General features: G+C 48.5%; 1 protein-coding gene and 1 long non-coding RNA gene across 3 annotated transcripts in view; one reads left to right on the top strand and one right to left on the bottom strand.

Annotated features, from left to right (window-relative positions):
- The window catches only part of LOC104691728 (gamma-aminobutyric acid receptor subunit gamma-4), a 36,302-nt gene extending 22,855 nt beyond the window's left edge, over positions 1-13,447 (top strand). The window contains exons 4-9 of the mRNA XM_039572028.1: positions 774-994; positions 1,394-1,476; positions 3,039-3,176; positions 4,645-4,797; positions 7,504-7,706; positions 8,823-13,447. Of these exons, the coding sequence (XP_039427962.1) occupies positions 774-994; positions 1,394-1,476; positions 3,039-3,176; positions 4,645-4,797; positions 7,504-7,706; positions 8,823-9,116 (1,092 nt within the window). The 3' untranslated portion in view covers positions 9,117-13,447. The remainder of the gene's footprint in view (positions 1-773; positions 995-1,393; positions 1,477-3,038; positions 3,177-4,644; positions 4,798-7,503; positions 7,707-8,822) is intronic.
- Positions 3,035-19,005, bottom strand: LOC109145119. Of its 2 annotated transcripts, none has more exons than XR_005604690.1 (3): positions 18,581-19,005; positions 17,651-17,750; positions 3,035-3,223 (listed from the first exon to the last, which is right to left on the bottom strand). It is a non-coding gene; the product is annotated as an uncharacterized LOC109145119 (long non-coding RNA). The 2 variants fall into 2 exon arrangements; XR_002046366.3 differs by lacking the exon at positions 3,035-3,223 and adding an exon at positions 15,793-16,162.
- Positions 19,006-20,778: the final 1,773 nt, after the last annotated feature.

The raw sequence follows: 20,778 nt of genomic DNA, 5'->3' as shown, positions 1-20,778 counted from the left end.
AGGAGCTGCCTCCCAGAACTGCCAGTTATCTGTGAGCTAGGACACACTCTCTCACCAAAACTGAAGGTCCTTATTATGGTGGAAAATCTCTTTTCTGCTGGCAAAAGACTCAGGATTTTTAACTGGTTGCACCCAGAGCTGGGACCATGCAGCCCCAGCTTTCTTTTCTAATCTCCAGCAAGAGATATCTGCCCAAGGACCCAGAGTGCTCTTGGTTTTCATATGAACCATTTGCAGTGTAAGTGCTGTAGCAGGGGGTGGATTCTCACTAGATTTATGCACAGCACTATTATTGCTCTATGTACAAATTAGGTGTGTGGAACAGGGCTGGGCTGTATCCAAATAAAAACCAGAAAGAGCTGTCTGCCTGCCTTCTCTGCTAAGCTGGTGAGCAGCTTTCCCTGCTTATGACTGAAAGGTACAGCTGAACTTAGGGCTGGATTCAGCCAACATCCACCCTGCCCCTTCATGCCTGTGCTTAAAAGAGTATTGAGTTGTCTGCCAAGAGGAAGCCCAAGGTCTTGTTTGTATGGTCCTGGTTTTCCAGGCTCAGCCCACCAGTGAACACAGAGTCTTTGGCTCCCTCTGAGTGTGCCATGGATGTCCTGGCCACGAGCTAAAAGTGAGCCTGGAAAGGCATCACTGGCCACCAACACCTGCTCCCAGGCTGAGAAAATAAACGTTCTGGCTGTGACTGCCTGCAGACCAGAGGAGCAGGCTCTGCTTGGCCTGAATCCTTCTCAGAACATCCCATTCTTCCTTGTCTTTCCCAGGAATACACCATTGACATCTTCTTTGCTCAGACGTGGTACGACCGGCGCCTGCGGTTCAACAGCACCTTGAAGGCGCTCACGCTGAACACCAACATGGTGAGCCGCATCTGGATCCCTGACACCTTCTTTAGGAACTCCAAACGGGCTGACTCCCACTGGATAACCACTCCCAATCAGCTCCTCCGCATCTGGAATGACGGAAAGGTGCTCTACACTCTCAGGTACATCCAGCAGGCTCTTAGCTCTGCTGAGGGGAGGGAACAAGGAGACGGACAAGTGGTTTCCTAAACTAAAATCCTTTAGAATGTTCTCTTGCTCAGCCCAGCTTTTTTATTCTGTCAATAAACATTTAGCTTTTTGTTCCCATAACTTGTCACTTCCATAAACGAATCCGAAAATTTGACTAAACAGAAGGGCTTTTTGAAGGTGAAACTTAGATGTTTTTTCCTCACCTTGAAAAATATCCAAACATATATTTTTGGTTTGGAATGTTCCAGCAAACAGACTGATCTTCAGCAAATTAGTTCTCAAGGAAGTGAGAATGCCTCTGTCACATTTAGGTGTTGGAATCAAACCATCTTCACCAGCTCAAAATCTCTTTCTCTCTCTTCCTGTCTCAGGCTGACAATCGAGGCTGAATGTCTGCTCCAGCTGCAGAATTTCCCAATGGACACTCACTCCTGCCCTTTGGTTTTTTCCAGTTGTGAGTATACATGTCTTTATGATAGCTTTAGAAGGCAAGCAGAGAAACCTCAGTGGAGCAATACTTTTCTGGGGAAACCATGCTCCCTTTTAGGTACATTTTTTCACCTGATTTCTATGGCACCCTTCCTGAGCCATTACCCTTCATGGCCTGAAGCATTCTCCCACTCCTGGGCTAGCAGAGGTCATCAGGGACAGATTCACAGCATCTCTGAGTTTCCCCTTAATTTGGATGGATGGTTGGAGGAGATTGTTTCACTGACCTTCTGGTCACTCCAGACAGAACATGGATATATTCTGCTGGACAAATAGCACCCGTCCTGCCTTGAATCTTCCCCTTTCTCCCACTCTCTGAGTGAGGTCTAGAAACTTTCTGCTCCAAAGAAGGGTTACTCAGACCTCCCCTCTCAGACTCTTCAGTAGAGAGGGCTGCTGATGTTATCACATGTCCTCTGGTAATTTTGCAGGGAGCCTTTCTGCACCAAGAGATCCCTGTCCTTGTGCGTGGGTGGAAATCTGATTTAATCATCTGAGCTCGGGTTCTCCTGCTCCCCCTGCCACTGAAGAGCTGTAGCTCAGAGCTCTGAGGTGCTTCAGAGGGAGGCAGCATGCTGAGGAGATCTCATCCCTTCATCTCCCACCACCCCTCACTTTTTGCTAATTAACGGTGCATGCCATACACGCTTGATAATTAGAAACACACTGTTAGTTTGCTGCCAAGCTCTTACTCCATCCTCCTCTGAGAGACTTTCTCCTAGGTCCCTGCTTCACAGTGGGCTTGTTTCTTTGTCAAGAAAGCCAGAGGCAGGAGAAGACGTGCTGCAGCCTGCAGGGCCAGATTTTCTTCTCCATGGAGAGTGCACCCCTTCTTTTCCGTAGATCAGCTGCCAGGATAAGAGGTACAGGGAGCACACAGAGCAGCCAGAACCACGCTGGCAGCTTTGTATTCCCGGTGTACTCATGCCTGGCATGGCACTCATGGGGTGCCAGCTGCCCCAGGGAGATAAAACCCTTAAAGATTTCAGGCTGGTGGACTCACAATGACAACAGTCTGGGTTGGAAGGGGCCTTTGGACAGGCCCACTGACAAAGCAGGATCACCTACAGCAGGTTACACAGGAATGCAGCCAGGTGGGGTTTGGAATCCACAGTTTTGAATCCAGCATTGTGGAAGGGAGACTCCACAACCTCCCTGGGCAGACTATTCCGTTGCTCTGCCACCCTCAAAGAAGTTCTTCCTCAAACCAGCAGAGTCCTCTAGGACCAAGCCACGTCTCGTTGGCAGCAGTGCAGTCCTTAGAAAGGCTCTGTTTCTGGCAGTGCTTTGTTTCTGGCAGTGCTTTCCCCATCCCCAGAATCTGAAACAGCCCACGAAGGGGGATGCAGTCCCTACTCCCATTCCATGTGGGAATGCCTCTGGGAATCTAAACAAAAGGCACCTGCCTGAAGGGCTCCTGTTTGCAGAACAGCTCTGGTGAGACGACAGTGCTTTTGCAGTCAGGCTGGTTGCCAAGAAGGGGGTACATGGCACACTCTTCCACTGATGTCCGTGCCCCTTTCCCAGATGGATACCCTCGGGAGGAGATCGTCTATCGCTGGAGACGCTACTCCATCGAGGTCTCTGACCAGCGCACCTGGAGGCTCTACCAGTTCGACTTCACGGGGCTGAGGAACACCTCGGAAGTGCTCAGGACTGGGGCAGGTGAGGCAAAGGAAGGCAGCCCACAGGAGCAGCACTGTGCTGGAGGCCTGGGGGGAGACAAAGGAGTCATCAGACTGCTCCACAGGGGTGGGGAAGGAAGGTCACAACAGCACAGTCAGAGAAAGAAGCTAAAAATGAAAGGATGGACCTTGGCTAGAGGGAGCAGAAGTGATGGAGATGAGTGGTGAGGAGAAGACAAAGCAGGGAGAGGCCAGAACCACTGACATCTGTGAACTGTGGGGTGACAATGCTGATGTGAATGAAGCTATCCCTAATTGGAGGGTCAGGAGGGAAAGGAGAAGGAGCTTAAATCCCCTCTTGTGTGCACTCTGTGTGATCTCTGGGTGATGCTTATGACTGGGACTGGGGTGGAGAAATCAGAACTTGCATGTCTTGATCTGTCTTTCTGTAAACTCATGTCAGGCTGATGAACCCCTGAACTGTGCTGTAAGAGACAGGGACAAGGCTGCCTGTGTGAAGAAACTAAGTAATGGAAGCTCCTCAGCTCCTCCTCCTCCTCATAATAGCTCACATCCCCTTTCCTTCCCACAGACAACTGAGGAAAGCCTCTGGATTCCTGAAGGTGGGGTGAGCTCATACTTCTAAGCCCCCTGAAACAGCAAGGAGCAGTGCTTCTCGCACTCTGCAGGAAGCTGCTGCTCTCAACAGTGGCAGCCAGGGTAGAAAGGCAGCACAAACTGGGACAAGAAGTGAAAGTGTCTTGAATGCACCAGTGCCCCTCTGATGTTTGTAATTCTCTTTTTTTGGTAATTGCTTGCAAGCTCCGTCTTAACCCCAGAGCTGTCAGGTTCTTCCAATACTCACTGTGAGCCTGTGAAAAGAAAGAAAGAACCTCCACCGTAAGTTGCCAAATGAGCAATTAGGATGTGCAGCACCACACGCCTTTTCCAGAGGCAGAACCGACTCTCAGCGGAAGCGACTGAAGGACACCTCCCTTGTCCCAGCTCAGGTGGCTCGTTAGCAAGCCAGGCCATGCAGCCTGTTACAGCCAAAGAGCTTCTATAGAAAAGAAACCCCTGCAGCAATCAGCTGAAGATAAATGCTCTCTGCAGTTTCTTCCCTGAAACTTTTCCAAACCGTGTGCTTTTCAGTGTCCTTAGCCAGGCCAGTACAAACACAGCCTGGTGGCCGTATGGACAGCCAGGCAAGCAGCCAGTTGGGCAACCACAAAGTCAGCTCTTCAATTAGTCACAAAGACATCCAGCAGGACAGCGGCAGAGCCAGCCAGGTAGGCACAGAGTCCATTAGCCACAAACCCAGCGAGTCTCCAAACCTACTCAGCCAGCCACGTGAAGTTAACAATCTGGGCAGCGACAACAGCAGATGGACAGGCACTTAAAACAACAAGAGAATCTCATCAGAAACTCTGAATTCTGAACCTTTGCTGATTTTTCTGCTTTAAGAAGCCCCATGTTATGATTCCAATGTCTCTGTTGCTCTTTCCTAGGGGAGTACATGGTGATGACAGTTTCTTTTGACCTAAGTAGACGTATGGGTTACTTTGCCATTCAGACCTACATTCCCTGCATCCTGACTGTTGTTCTTTCCTGGGTTTCCTTCTGGATCAAGAGAGACTCTACGCCAGCCAGGACATCTCTGGGTAAGAGACAGGATGATGCATGTCTGATGCTTGTCAAACTCTGCCAGGTAAGCAGACTGGCAGTGTTGGAGTACAAAATCTCCTGAAGCACTTTGCCATTTTCTGGCATTTTTGAGCTTACCAGAGAATATTCTCCTCCTTCAGCTTCCTGTGTGTAACACTCCACAGCTCAACCAAATCTCCAGCTGCGCTGGCTTGGGCTGCTGGATTATCTCAGGAGAATATCTCACTCTCCTGTCTTGATCTGAAACCCAAGCACAGCCTTTTCCAAGCTGAGTGGGGTATTCTCATGCACCAAAAGGGAGAGGGAGGGGCTGAGCTGTGGCATTGCAGTGCTGCCCAAAGGCCTCCTGTCACATCCATGTTTTCTACGTTTCCTCACGACTTTTCAAGGCCTCTGTGTAGGGCTGGTGACAGGAAGGTTGTAGGGTTAATGGGCAGAGTTGCTTGGCTGCATCCACAGAGCCCCAGGCTCTGGCAGGAGCTGGAAGCCCTGTGGGTACAACCTTTTTCTGTTGGTCACCCCATAGGATCCAGAGAGTGACAAGAGCTCTGCCTATTGTTTAGATTTTCTCAGCAAACTGCAGTGGCTCTTTGAGGCAGGAGAAAAGCTTCTGTTGATTGAATGCTGCTCTGATAGGTGCTGGGGAGATCTTTGTGAGTCTTTAATACGCTTTGGCTGTATCTACATTTTGCAGCAAGCTGTGATTCCCAGCTCTGTCCTTCCTATCAGCCCCGCCGACTTTGCCTTTAATTGGAGGTAGCATTCTCAGCCCTGCCTGCAGGTCTCTGTGGGGATGGGGAGGAGAGGAGGGCCCATCAGCTATTCAGAGCCCATCCATGATGGCCATGTCTCCCCACCTCCCTATCAAAATTAATTTGTCTGGTGCCTGTGGAGAGAGGAGGAGGAGGAGGGTGTCATTTGCAATGAAGGTGAGGGTGTGCCGTAGTCTGTGGCTGGTAAGGGAATGAACAGCAAGAGGAAAATATGCACAGCTCTAGTGACTGTCTCAAAAAACAAAGGCAAGTTCCCCCAGGAGAGGGGCCCCTCTCTATGGGAAGGGACCTCAGCACGTGAAGAATAATGTATTCTCTGCACAGCCTCTGTTGTACTTAATACAAATGATCCCCAGCACATTTTGAGCCTGCCAACCTACATTAGGGGCATTTAAACTGGACCAGTTCCACCAGCACTTCAGAAATATGGGAAGTCACATCACATCTGCTAATGCAAGTACAGCAGCAAAACATGAAAATCTTCGCCATGCTCACCCCCAGAGCTGCTGGGGTGACCCCAGGAGAGGGTGGCAGGTGGATTTAGATGGATTCTAGAGAAGGAGAAACAGGTGGACTTGCTGCTTCTTCCCCACATCCTCAAAACCAGTGGATGAGATCACAATACCAGCTCCTGCAGCTGATCCTTTGTTGACTCCTGACACTTCATCTCTGGAAGCAGAAACGTGGGCATTGCTGCTCCTGCAAAAACAACTCCAAGCCCCACTCAAGTCAAAAGAAATTCCTTATCACCTCCCACGCGCTTGCCCTCTGCATCAAGGAATGGATACGTTGTGAAGAGCTGTCTCCAAAGAACAGCCACGAGCAGACTGAAAATTTATGGGTAGGAACCGGACCAAGGAAATAAAGGGAACCTTGAGATTGGTGTCTACAACAGAGAAACCCCTTGACCAGGGCGCAAAAGAGCACTGGGAGATCTTTCAGGACATTTTGCAAAGAGCACAAGGGCTCTCAACGCCCAGGTGTAAGAAATCAGGAAAGCAAGGCAAGAGACCAGCGTGGATGAGTCAAGAGCTCCTGGTCAGACTAAAGGGAAAGAAGGAAACGCACAGGCAGTGGAAGCAGGGACAGGTATCCTGGGAGGAGCATAGGGACACTGCCCAATTATGTAGGGAGGGGGTTAGGGATGCATGGGATACCAACAGGGGCTTCCCCAGGTTTGTCAGACAGAAAGAGAAGGTCAAAGGAAGTTGAATACAACTGGCAAATGGGGAAAAATGGACGAGAAGGAGGCTGAGGTAATTTTTTGTCTCAGTCTTCACTGGCAGCCTCTCTCTCCACATTCCACAGTGGATGGACTGCAAGACGGACTGGGGCAGTGAAGTCCCTCTCACTGCAAGAGAAGATCAGATTTGAGACCACCTGAAGAACCTGAACATCCATAAGTCTGTGGGAGCTGACAAGATGCACCCCAGAGCATGGCTGATGTGGTTTCCAAGCCACTCTCCACGATACTTGAAAAGTCTCATGGAAATATTGCACCCATTTTTTCAAAGGGTAGAAAGGAGGACCCCAGGGACTAGAGACCTGTCAGCTTCCCCTCTCTGCCTGGGAGGATCATGGAACAGATCCTTCTAGAAGCTGTGCTGAGGCACATGGAGGACAGGAGGTACCAACACAGCCAGCACGTCTGCACCAAGGGCAAGCCCTGCCTGACCAACTCAGCCTCACGCAGAGTCTGAGCTTCCTGCTCCTTTACCGGTCCACATTGTGCAATACCCGAGTTTTGAACACCTCTCTTTCTCATAGAGAATTGTTAGAGGGTTCCTCAAGACCAGAGTCTGGCTGAGCAGAGCAAAAATGGAACCAGACAACCAGAGTAGAAGGAAAATGGGTATTTTGAGGGCTGGATGTGTGTAGAAGACAGAAATGCTCCCTGTCAGTACTTAAGCCAGCTCTTTTCTCTCTTAGGTATCACGACTGTGCTCACCATGACCACCCTGAGCACCATCTCCCGCAAGCACCTCCCCCGTGTTTCCTACATCACAGCCATGGACCTCTTTGTCTCTGTGTGCTTCATCTTCGTCTTTGCCGCTCTCATGGAGTACGCCACGCTCAACTACCTGGTGGGAAACAAGAAACCACTGGAGCACAGCCACAGGAAAGCGAGGCTGGTAGGTCAGAGGGGCCAGCAGAGTGGATGCTGTTACAACCCCAAGTTATTTAAAAATATCCTTCCTGAGCTGCACTGGAAACTGCTGGTGTGGTTTAGTGCCTGACCCGTACTGCGTTATCCAGTCCTCAGACCACTCTGTGTGCTGGGTCTGAGAGGTGAGACACAACCAGAAAAAGCAGCTGAGGCTGCCTTAAAACAAGGAAGCCCCTGTCAGAGCCAGGCACCCTGTGCTCTCCTCAGAACCCCTGGAGAGCTCATCAGAACAGTTTAGAATGACTCACATGACTGAACGTGAATGCCACTTTAAGACACCTGTATCGGTTTGATCTCTGGATTACAGAGATATCTTGGTTCACAGAGATGCAGAAACCTGCTTTCTTTTGTGGTCTTCCATCAGAAGACCTCCTGAGTGTGAGGATAGTGAACCCAGGGTGATTGTCATTGTCTTCATCCTCATCCTCTATCATGAGATCTGCCCAAGCTCATGGCAGGTACTTCTGTCACATGAGCTGAAAGAGGCCTCTGAACTGGGACAGAACTGAAACAGAAAAAGACGAATCTCGTCTGCGCCAGGCTCATTTCCCAGCACATCCCCCATATCCCTCATATCCCCCTGCCCTCCTATCCCAGGGCAGACAGAGCTCCTCCATGAGGCTCGCGATGGGCCAAGAGGAGCCACACGCAGCCTTTCCCCAGCTTCTCTCCAGTAACCTGCAGCAACCAGCAGACACATCTGGGCTGTGTGCTGCGTCTTCAGAGACAGCTGAGCTCAGGGGAATGAGGGAAGAGGCTAGAACAGCTCGAACAGGTCATGTTTCTGCACTATTACTGGCACAGATGGGGAACCAGAGCAATCAGACCTTTGCTGAGTAGGGCTGTGCCCTGGGGTGCCAGGAAGGACGCTCACAGCCATGCAGGAGCTGCCAGTTCCCCAGTATGCAAACGTGGTGATTCACAACCAGGTGCAGAGAGACTGGGGATGATCAGTCACCCCTCTCCATCAAAGTGCACCCATGATGATCTGATCTGTTGCCAGCTGGGTGGGGGTTGGTGTCTAGAACAGGTTTGGTTGCTTTTTCCTCCCCTTTAACCTGCCCACCTCTCCCCCTTCCAGCCACCTGCCGGTGCACAGGTGATGCCAACCTTCACCACCATCAACATCAACCACATCATGCACTGGCCCCCAGAGATCGAGGAGGATGAGGATGACGACCCCGGCTCCCCGTGCCTGGAGGGAAAGGAATGCGAGAGGTTCTTTTGCTGCATCGAGGACTGTCAGACGGGAATGTGGCGGGAGGGGAGGGTCCGCATCCACATATCCCGCCTGGACTCCTACTCCCGCGTCTTCTTCCCCACCGCCTTCCTGCTCTTCAACATCGTCTACTGGATTGCCTATCTCTATCTCTAGCCCTTCTTTGTCCTCAGCTGGAACGGACTGGACACCAGCCAGAGGGGCTTCTCAAGGAGCATAGAGAACAGCGTCTCTTCTGTTGTAGTCAGCTGTCAGTCTGAACAACCCAACCTGGTGATTCCCTCTTCCTGCTCTCTCATCTCTTCTGAGAAGAACCAAACAGCTTTTTTTTAGCCTTCTAACATATCTTTTTAGAGAATCTACCCTTCCCCAGACAACCCTCTCTCCAACACCACCAGCATTGTACTCCTTGTAAGATTACCCAAAAACATCCTATTGCCATCTCAAGCATTAGGGATTTTGTAAAAAACAAAAACCTTAATGCATTTCATTTTTCCATCTAATCCTACTCCAAAATTTCAAGGAAGTGATGGCAAGTGGAGTTTTCTGCACAGTTATTAAGACTGCAAAGGAAATAAAATTCATCTTATGACTTCTGCACCACTTCCACCAGAACAGACTTTGTGGGGTGCTAGAAGCTCAGAAAGGTCAGAAGAAAATAGCGTGGAAAAGGACAGCAGTGCAGCTTTCCCACAGTAGCTGGGCTTGGCTAAAATGTTTTGGGCCTGCCCAGACATCTGATGGCGGCACTGATGAGGATGGAGTTGCTGCAAGCCTCCCCCAGCTCCCCGCAGAGTCTCTGTGAAGCATTCCTCACGGATCACTCCAGGACACCCACCCACTGAGGCGCTGCTGATTCCCATCAGACAGTGGTGAAAAGCACTTCACAAGTTGGAAGGGCCCACCTGCCTTACTGAAGCAGACTCTTCAGGGCCCACGGTGACATTTCTGCTGTGTGACCAGGACTCGGAGCAGGCTCTGCAGTTGGGCATAGCCAAAAAAGGGAGGAAGTCCTTGTGAGAAAGGCCAGAAGGAGCCTCCTGAGCCTGTTGTGAGGTAGTTTTCCTTGGCCTGTCTCACGTGGGGCAGTGCTGTCCCACACAGTGACACTCCTTGATGCCATCAGATCTGTGCTGGGTAGTAGGTGCCAACCCGAGGAAGGGGCACAGGAAAGGGAAAACAGCTACCAGTGCACTCCCACAGCTCAGATGTGTTCCCCTTCTTTATTTCTTTCATAATTGCATAAAACAAGAGTTTTCCCTCTAACTGGATGACCCCTCCCCGTTGCCATCAGTACTTGGCCTGTTTCCTCACAAAATTGGGAAATGGAGTGAGTTGTCCTTGATGGGTTTCAAGGAGGACAAACGTAGTGAGATGGTTCCATCTTAAAGGTATGGAGAAATGCAAAACACAGCTTCAGCTGGGGAGAAACTGCATAAGATAGAGGAGGAAACTCAGGCCCAAGGTCCATAATGTGTCAACTGGCTGCCTCCCCATCTACACCAACCGCTGATGTGGCCCACAGCATGATTCTGAAAAGCAGTGGGCTGTTGATAGTTACTCACTGTGTAAATTAGAAACAAAAAAGATCTTTTTTTAAAAACAGCATGTTTTAGAAAAAAATTAGAACTTAAAAGGCTTGTCAGGAGAAGAAAGCCGGCATGGCTGCAGAGGGAAAGTTAGGAAAGGTTGGCTCACAGGACAGCTAACGGGGGCAGGAGGTTTTACATATTCTTGGAGAGCAATTTGATCTGGTTTAAAGACGGATTTTGACACTGTTAAATCTGATCTGAATAATGAAGTGTCATGTTTAATTCATTCACAAATACAGCCTTACCTGGGTTCCAGATGAACAGCTAGAGCATCTTATTAAGTATACAATAGTACAACACTCAACTAAGTATAACCTAATGGGGTCAGACCAGCAGAGCTCTGAAAGGGGAAATTGCGCCTGTCTAACCTGTTACAGTTCTTTTAAAATACCAAGTAAAAGATAAAGGTTACTCAGAAGCATAATTTTCTTAGCTACTCCGACAGCTTTTGAAAGGGTGGAAAGAAACTGTGGCGGGCGGTTCTAACTGAGGAAATTGATTTAGCAAAAGAATTATTAAGGAGGTTCTAATTAGAGGAAATTAACTGGGGGGGGGGGGGAAGAATTGTTAAGGAGGCTCTAATTAGAGGAAATTAATGTTTTAGAGAGAAAGACACAGAGAGGGAGAAGTCTAAGAAAAGAATCAAAACAACTTGCAGACAAGGGAAGCTGCTGGGTGACAGTGCTGACTCCCAGCCAAGCTGGTTGATGTTCTGCTCCCAGTAGCAAAGCGTTATTAGATGTAGCAACAGAAAAACCTCCTATGACTCAGCCCTACACCGACAGGGAGCTGGATTAAACAGGGTCCTGTGATCTCTGTGGGGAGCCAAAAGGAAAGAGCATCCTAGATTAAATCTGGCTCACACGACAGACTCTGAGTGAAGCACGTCCTCACATTTGGGAAGGCAGCTGTCGGGGGGATGTGTGGGAGGGGACGCCCCGGTGGCAAACCAGGGTCTGTGCCAAATATCTCCTCAACAGGATGGTGGCTTGAAAGGTGTGCAGGCAGTGGAGGCTGCACTGAACACAGGGAGCAAAATGTGGAAGGGGAGCAGCTGAGAAAGGGAGGGTGGAAGGGAAAATTGAACAGCCCTGTGCAAAGGAGCCCAAACAGCTGCAATTTGCTGGAGCTTCGAAGCTCTTGGTGAACACATATGATTATCATGGGCACTGGAGAACAGACTTCAGCCCTGAAAGCAGCAACTTGTTGAAATTAGACTTTTTACAAAATCAGCCAGGAGAGAAAGAGGGTGCACAAAAACCTAAGAGGACGACAGGGACTCGGACAAATTAGACTCGAAAGATTATAAGGTTTCACCAAAAAAAGATAAAGCCAACACACACCCAGGTAATTTAACCAATGATGGAGGATTTGACAGAGGAAAATAGTCTAGCGTGGGCTGGAGCCCAAGGAAGCTGATTACTAAGGCTGGGGAAGGAGGAGGGAGGGGGCTTTTTGGCTTAGGGAAATCTGTGCCCATCATCCATAGCACAATAAATAAAGGCATGCACAAATTCAATCATGCTTTTAAGTTCCTGTAGTATCTCAAAAAAAAAAAAAAAAAAAAAAACCAACAAAAAACCAGAAAGCTAAGAAAAGCCAAAAAGAAAAATCTGCCATTCTTTTGGAATTACTTTGCAAGGCTCCAGTTTCCTTATAAAAAGGTTTTCCAGCTATCAGGAGGGAACTCAGGGCTCAGAGCCATCCAGCAGCTGTGAGTTGCCCTGCTCAGAATGGCCCTGGGAGTCAAGCCCCTCCGTGCCCTCCTAGGCTGGCATTAAACACAGCCCAAAACCATGGGGCTGAGCTGTGCTGCTCTGGGCAGGGAGGACAGAGGCACCAGGGCTGCTGCAAGGCGCTTGGGTTGCTTCAAACACCTGTGCTGCCTCCTCCTCTCATGGAGGTTTCAACGTTCTCCCAGGAATTTGGTGGAGGAGCTTCAACCTGCCAGCCTCAGCAGCCAGGTGGGCACTGGGCTTCCCTCACCTCCTGCCTCCCCTTCCCAAGGACCAGCAAGTCACATTCCCACCCCTGCACATCCCCCTGCCATGATGAAGATGAATGCAGCCAAGGCCAGCAGGACCAGGGCAGTGACCTGTCCATCTGTGCTGGGCGCTGGTGAGGCCACACCGCAACTCCTGGGGTCAGTTTTGGAACAGAGCTGGGGAAGGGTCTGAGCACAAGCCTGATGAGGGGAAGCTGAGGGAGCTGGGGGGACTCAGCCTGGAGAAAAGGAGGCTCAGGGGAGACCTTATTACTCTCTACAACTCCCTGACAGGAGGGTGTGGTGAGGGGTGGGTTGGTCTCTTCTCCCAGATAACAAGGAACAGAGAAAACACGTTCAAGATGTGCCAGGGCAGGTTTAGGTTGGATATTGGGGAAAATTTCCTCACTGGAAGGGTGGTCAGGCTGTGGAACAGGCTTCCCAGGGAATGGTGGAGTTACCATCCCTGGAGGTGTTTAAAAGACGTGGAGATGTGGCACTTGGGGACGTGGTTTAGTGGAGTGCTTGGCAGTGTTGGATTTACATTTGGACTCAATGATCAGAAAAGGTCTTTTCCAACCTAAATGATTCCATGATTCTATCACTCTACTATCCTAGTACCTAATGATGGGGACTGGAAATTATGATCTCAGCATTTATGTCTTATGGTCTTTGTTTGGAATATAAAAGGAAATCAGGGAAAAGGTTGATTTTTCATTTCTCTGCCTCCAATTCCTATTCTTCCCCTCCAAATTATGCCGCATAAGGAACCATTTTTAGCCTCTGTGCTCTTCAGGGCAGGGACTCTGTTACTGTGTGTTTGTACAGGGACTGGCACTCTGGCGCTTGGTCCTTAACTGAGATTTCTGGATGCTACTTATTATACATAATAAACAACATTATTCACTGCCCATCCTCGCCACTGTCTGTCTACACCTTGTAAGAAGGGTAAAAATTGCCCCCTGACCCCCTCCTGATGGGGGTTACTGGAGCTGGTAAATTTATTTATTTCCCCAGGGAAAAACTATCTTGTTGGAAAGTAGGGGGAAATGTCACTCTGATATTTTTGATGGGTGATGGGTATTTTTCGGTTTGTTGTTTTCCTTTAAGAAAGGCAGAAGTTGTTTTCCTTAAGAAAGGCTCCAAATCAGCACTGCTCAGAAGCAGTCTCAGCCATTTAAAGTCATTATTTGTAATGCAAGAGAAGCCCTTTCTTGTTCCCCTCAGCCCGTTGCCATTGTAAATAAAATAACTGATGTTTCCCCCAGTGCTTTGGGGTGGAGGGGGTTTGGCAGTAATATTTGGTGGACTTTATTTCAGCCTTTCTGTTCCCTTTCTGTACCCCTACTCATGCTGCTGACTTTTGGAGTGATCATAACCCAAAGGACAAGCCCAGCTCGGGAGAAGACACCTCCACCTCTCCCTGGCACACTGTGTATCCCTCCAGGATTTAGCACTTCCCAAAATGTTAAAAATATGAGGTCATGAAGAGGAAGGGAGGGGAGAGAAGAGAAAGTTATATTAAGTCGTTACTTTTTATATTCCAAATATACATTCATTACAATTTGTCTTCCTCTTAATGCCTCAGATTTGCAGGCTCTGGGAAGATTGAATTGAAGGAGAATGAGAGAGGCCAAAAATGCTTCGAGCTGTGTGCCCCAGGGCAAGGGGGGAGACCCAAACACTCCTGCCTGCATGGGATGGGAGCTGCTTCCCCTCGTGGGGAAATGGCTCCATCACCCAACAGCTCCACACAACCTCTGGCAGCTCATGAGGGGCAGGAGGCACCTGCTGTGACGGGCTGGGGTAGAAAAGGGCTTGGCTCCCAGTGTTCAGACCGGGTGAGGAAACCCAGGAACCCAGAGGAAATGCCCTATTGCCTGCAGACCTTCAATTTAAAAAAAAAAAAAAAAGGGGAAAAAATTTATTTCTTTTATTTTTTTTAAAGGATTGCGCATGAGAAAATTGACTCAATTTTCTGTTGGAAGGACTCTCAGGTCTTTCAGGTTGTTTTTTTGTTGCTGTCGATGCTTTACATGATTTTAACCCTCTCTACTTGTTTTCTCCCCTTCTCCTCACACCTTGCAAATAAAGTAAATAATAGAGTCTGGGCCCTATCTGTCCCAGCCACCCTTCTGGCACCGTCTGAGCCTCTGCGACAGAAAGAACAATGCAGGATGGAGGAGAGCTGGGAGCCTCAGTGGTTGCTCTGAGCAGGTCGGCATAGCAACATCTCCAGGGAGAGCGCTCCATGGGGTAATTTCCATTCACTTCAAAGCCCACTTGGGCTGCTGGAGTGGTATAAAAGGGACTCAGAAAGCCTGTTAATTAGGATTAGCATGGCAGCTTCAGGAACATCAAGCCACAGTGCTCTGAGCTGAGCCATTTACCTGAGAGAACTCAGGGCTCTTGACCACCTCCTGAAGAGGCACAGACAAATCTGAAATCAGATGGCAGAGCCATCCATGAGGGAAGGGTCCTACCCTGGCTGCTCAGTGACATTGCAGCCCCTCTCCTGTGCTCACACCACCCTTTGCTGGGCTCAGGAGGCACAGACCCATCTTAGCAACACAAGCTGCGTGGTGTGAGACCCACAGGGCATGTGCTGGGTGCCCCTAGGTGAGGTTTTGGGATGATGCCCATGCCATTGATGCCTTGATGGGGCTGCCTAAAAACAGAGGCTAGATAAAATGAGAATAAAAGTATGTTTATTGAAGGGCCTTCAAGTACTCTTTGGATAGCCAAAACCCCAGGGGCTACACCCAAAATGGACACCCGGGTCAGGGGTTTTCATACTTTTATAAATTTGGTCCATTTGCATATCGGGGTTAATTTTCCAGTTTACAGCTGCAGGTAATGAAGTCATTACCCCAAATTTGCTCCCCCTGAATTCACATTGCTTACATTTCTCAGGGCCTGAGACAGGAAGGTATCCTTGAGTTTCAGGCCTAGAGAGGAATTGTTTTGTCTGACCAAAATGGGAGAACAGCAGCTAACAGGCTATATGGAGCTTAGAGTTATACACTATAGAATTACAGGATATGAAAAATAGAAAAGCTCAAATCCTAAGGCATCACCATGAATGTCTGAAAAACCCCAAGAGAAAGCAGCCACTGTGAACAGGAGGTGGCAGCCATGGGTGTCACCATGCTTTCTCAAGGCCAGACATGGGCTCCCTGGAAAAACGAGGCAGGGACATTTTCTCAGCTGCTGGGATATGACTTTTATTCCTCTGCCATAAGGTTCCTGCCTTTCACCAGCCTGCTGTACGAAAGGCCCGAGGAAGGTGATAAGTCTGTAAAAATGAAACCCATCCTTGCAGCAGCTTTATCACACACATGGGCAAAACCAGGCTGCAGGGAAAGGTTGAGTCATTGCCAGGCTGCCATTGGGCTGATTTGCATCTCTCGAGTGTTGCTGACCCTGACAAACCTCCTCAGGAACCTTTGCTGACACCTCCCCTTGCCAAATGTGTGGTGAAACACAGATGTCTCCCTCACATTATTCTGCTTCTCCGGGTGTTTTCGCCTCCTCAGGGTAAAACACTACCTGAATCAGAGATGAGCTGAAGGCAAAGCTTCCCATCTGGGACTGGAGTACCAGTTTCCCGGTATACTTCACTCTTCCTGGAGAAATAACATTAGGTCTGGTCAAAAAATACCCGTGGCAGCAATTCAGTCCTTCACACTGCAGTCTGTTTTCCAAGATCATGCAGTCCAGGGCTGCTGGCAGCCATGCTCTCAGCTGTGCCCATCACAAAGAAAAAAGGCCTTTGCCATATTGGCAGCTGGACCAGGTTCAGGCAGCTCTGAAATACATTTTAAGGCAGAGAGGGCCCTATGCTCTCCTCCCATTTTAGCCACAGAAACTCAAACAAAATATATATAGCAGTAGAAACTCACCAGGCCAGAAAAAACAAGAATCCCTGCCCACATGTTTATAGTCAGCATCTTCAAAATGCCCAGTACCTGCTGTGGTGCTTGCCATGAAGGCATTCCATGAGGAAAATCCTTCACCAACCAACCCTTCTGTCACAGCCAGGCCCCCTCAGCATCCAACAGAGATCAGGAGCTCAGGGGAGGAAGTCAAGACAATGTGTGAGAAGGAAAAGCTGTAGTAAGGATGTTTAGTCAGCCGGGACTGTGACACCTCAAAATAACAGGTACAATAACAATTCCAGGCGACTGAATTTCGGAGTAAGACCACACATTGGCCAACCAGGCAGAATCATAGAATTGAAGAATAGTTTGGGCTAGGAGGAATCTTTAAATTCCATCTAGTCCAGCCCCCCTGCAATGAGATCAGGTTGCTCAGAGCCTCAGAACCTGACCTTGGATGTTTTCAGGAATGGGGCTTCTACCTGAGCAACCTGTGCCAGGTTTTCACCACTCTCATTATAAAATAAAATTGTCCTTTTATCTTGTCTGAATTTACCATCTTTAAGTTTAAAATCATTATCCCTTGTCCCATTTTGGCACTGAACCAGAGAGCAAAAGGAACTGCAGAGCCCCTGTACCCTCCCTCTGCTCAGCACCACTGGGATATTAAAGCCTAAGAGCCAAGTGGAGGAACATGCTGAGCTCATTCAGGCATTTCTCATTAGTTTCCCATGACTTCTCAATATCCTGCTACTCAACATATTCATCTGGCAGCAAATTAGAGATGAGGGAAAAGCGTCTCTCCCTAAATCATCCAGAGAACACAAAGCGACGAAGCAAAATCGTAACAGACAGGGAAACTTCTTGTGAGTCATCATCTTCCCTCCTTCCCCTGTCCCTTTGCAGCATTGCTGATAGCCCCAGGATTGTTCCATGAAGCCTGGAACCAGAAGGTACCAATTCCTGCCTTTTTTTTTTTTGCTTTCATTTCACATAAGTAAAGGAAGAAATCAGCAATTACATCTTTGTGTCTCTCTACTTCAGGCACCTTGTACCTCTTCAGGCACCTCTATCTCAGGCACCTCTGCTGAGATTGATGGCCCAGTTATGCCAAATCCATGACATAAATCACCCATCCCTTTCCCACCATGCCCAATAAAATCCAACACACCCACCACCCCCAAAAAAGAAACAACAAACAAACAAACAAACAAAAAAAAGCCCAACAAAACATACCAAACAAGTGGATTCATCAAAGAGAACACCAGAGCAGTTGTGATCAGTGCAAAACAATCCAGGGGTGCTACATATATGAGGAAGGGAAATGGTCTCATCTCTGTAGAACAAAGAAAATGTTTTTGTCAAATCTTCAGATCCGTGTGTTCAAACTGCAAGGCAATTTCAGTGGCACTGGTTTTGCTGAATCCTACCACATATTTCAAATTATGGCTTGATCATCAACTTTCGCTGCTCAAAAAGGAAGATAAAAACTTGCTCTAGGCTGCTGTATTTTTAAAGAACCATTTCTGATTTCTTTGGCCAAATTTTCAGAACAAATGCATTTGTCCTTGAGATACATTTTATTTGATCTGCATTGATATTCACAAAGTAACCCACTTCTCCCTGGCTGAAGGGACTGAAATGTTTGCTACAGAGACTTCAGATAAGCCATTAATAAATGTTGCTGGGTTTAGGGGTTATAGGGTCACCATTCCATGTGGACCTATAGGTAGCCAACATTCCTACAGTGTTTAGGACCTGAATTCAAATTCAGGACCAGTATATATGTATATATTAGGGAAAAACTTGGCAGGTTGAAACCATCCCCATCTTTCATCAGCTAAAGCAACAGAAATATCTAGTTTGGAACTCTTGGGATCCAAAAGTGCAGAAAACTGAGTCCGCATCCACCATCCCACTTGTGAAAGGAGGGATGAAAAGCAGGGAGGTCTTGGCATGGCACTCTAGAAAGGGAACGCTGTGAACTCAGCTCATCCCTGGTGTCTGCCACCTCCTTTCTGCTCTGTGACTCCTTACACTGAGGCTACTGCCCTTGCAAACTGGAAAATCTATATTAAGTGATGTGCAAAAACCATCCAAAGACACAGGAGGTTGCTCACCCTGTTTGCTCCCTCACACACAGAAACAGTTTTTGACACCAAGTACCTCTTGCAGTGACAGCTTCCACCTGCTGATTGTCCCAGCTCCTCTCCAGGGAAGAGTTTGTCTCAGTGACTCTTGAAAATACCAAGTCAGGAGGAGATACCTGGAGTGCTGGAGCTCTGGAGTGTATGGACCATGCTGCCTTTACCAATGATTTTACCATCTTGGGCCAGCCAGAGGTCCAGGCTCTCCAGGAGCAGGGTCCCAAGGGAGCAGAAATTCATCTGGCTGATACCTGCACTTACAGAAAGAAGGAAGAAAAGCAGGATGTGACTTTAGAAGAGGTTTTACTCCAAAAGGCAGCTGATGAATGCAGGTAAGTCAACTGCCCTCACATGGAGTTCAGGACTTTGGATGGAACAAGCACAGAAGGGAAAATTTAAAAAAATGAAAAAAAAATTCCAAAAATAATATAGATTTTTGGCCACCTAAAAATGTATCGGAACAGAAACAACTTCTCACTGTGATCAGATTCTAGAGCAAAGCCAGAGCTCTCCTCAGAAGAGCAGATTCTTTGTTGGTGGCCTGAAACAGCCTCTGTGAGGATAAAGCACAAGGACCTCACTTTCAAGCAATTAAAAAGCCTCCTGACCCCAAGCCACCCATAACAGCTTGCTGTAACATTTCCCAGACCCAGGCCTGGCCCTACATGGCCCCACTGCATGCAGAGAGTTGCAAATTGCTCCAGAAACCTCCAGTACCTGGGAGCAGGTCTCCTTCCCCAGCAATCCTACTGTTCTCCCTCCCTGGGCCCCAGGAAATGACATTGTACCTATGTTCACTCAGATATCCTGCTACAGATGACCCTAAAGGGTCTCAGGTGAAGAGGGAATAAATAGACTGAGGCACTGAGACCCTGCATTAGAACAGCACTCCCCTTTCCTCCATCCAATCCAGGGCAGCCAGGACACAGCCAAGCTTTTCCTGCATCCTGGAATGGGAGGGAGTCCCTAGCAGGATCTGCTCCCTGACTCATCTCCTCATCTCAGGGAGTGCTCATTGCACGGGCAGATTATTATACGGCAAATTTTATTTTAGCTATAACTCGAAAAAGTAATCAAAGCAAATGCAACAGCTCGGAAGGAATCAGAGTAGGATTAGACATTTATGTGAGTAAGAATAGCTTCTGCACTTTGACTTGCTGTGATAAAAATAATAAGAACCTCAGTTTTCACACTCCAGGGCAGAAAACTGATCTCTGAACAAGGTGTTAGAAATAGATTTCCTCTCACAACAGTAGTCCTCAACTGCCCAGGCCACAGCACAGGGTCTAGAGATGTCGAGTAGCCACTGCTAGAGACAAAGCTGCCTGGAAACCTGTGGGCTTGTTCAGGAGCTGCCACAGCCAGGAGAGCATGAGATGGGTTGCAGTGTATCAGACCTAAATGAAACAAGCCCGTCACTCCCTTTCTCTTTGCATTTCCTTGCTAACTCCCTAGTCCACACCAAATGAAGATCAGTGAGTTTGTGTACTGGATTCCAGGGATCTCCTCCTTGCTTTCCTCTGGCTTGTTTCTCTGCAGAGATGGATCACTGCCACCCCTCGCCTCCTCTTCCCCCCCAAGATGAGCCTTTAAGTGGTAATGGCCTTAGGCCCAGCTGATTAATAAACTGGCTTGAGACTGCTGATCTCTTTGGACCATTAAACCCTTCCCCAGCGACTAGTCATTAATCCCTCCAAAAGCCCTCCTGGATGAGGTTGTTGTTAGCACCATCAATCCTTTTTAAGGCCTCAATTTGCAGTGGGAAGGAGCAGGGAAGTGCAGGAAAAGGTGCATTTGTCAGGCGGTGCCATCTGTTCCCTGGGTTACAGGCACCTGAGGCAGAGCTCAGTGCTTGTACCCAGGTGAGGGCTGTCCCTGCGCAGCACAGACCATCCACCACAGGGCAGGACAGCACTGCACCAGGCAGCTGGGGGATTAAGGAAGGCCAGGAGAAAAAGCTGACATTTTTTTCCTTAGTTGCAGCACCTTTGGCTGGGGCCAGAAGGCTCCAGCATGTGTGGTTACCGATGAATACCTGCTGGTATCTGCAGAGAAGTTTTCAAATAAACAGGTCTGGGACATGAACCACCCACAGCTTTGCTGCCTGTAGACCCCAGCAAGTCCCCTTGTCTTAGCTCCTCTTCCTAATTCAAATGTCTGCGTTATTAAAACCGCCACATCTTCAGACAGAAGACTTGATTTGCCTTAATGTTGACT

The sequence above is a fragment of the Corvus cornix genome, chromosome 4A, assembly GCF_000738735.6.
Source record: "Corvus cornix cornix isolate S_Up_H32 chromosome 4A, ASM73873v5, whole genome shotgun sequence".
Taxonomy (NCBI): Eukaryota; Metazoa; Chordata; class Aves; order Passeriformes; family Corvidae; genus Corvus; species Corvus cornix.
The sequence above is the reverse complement of the archived record's forward strand: the minus strand, read 5'-3'. Positions and strand labels throughout refer to the sequence as shown.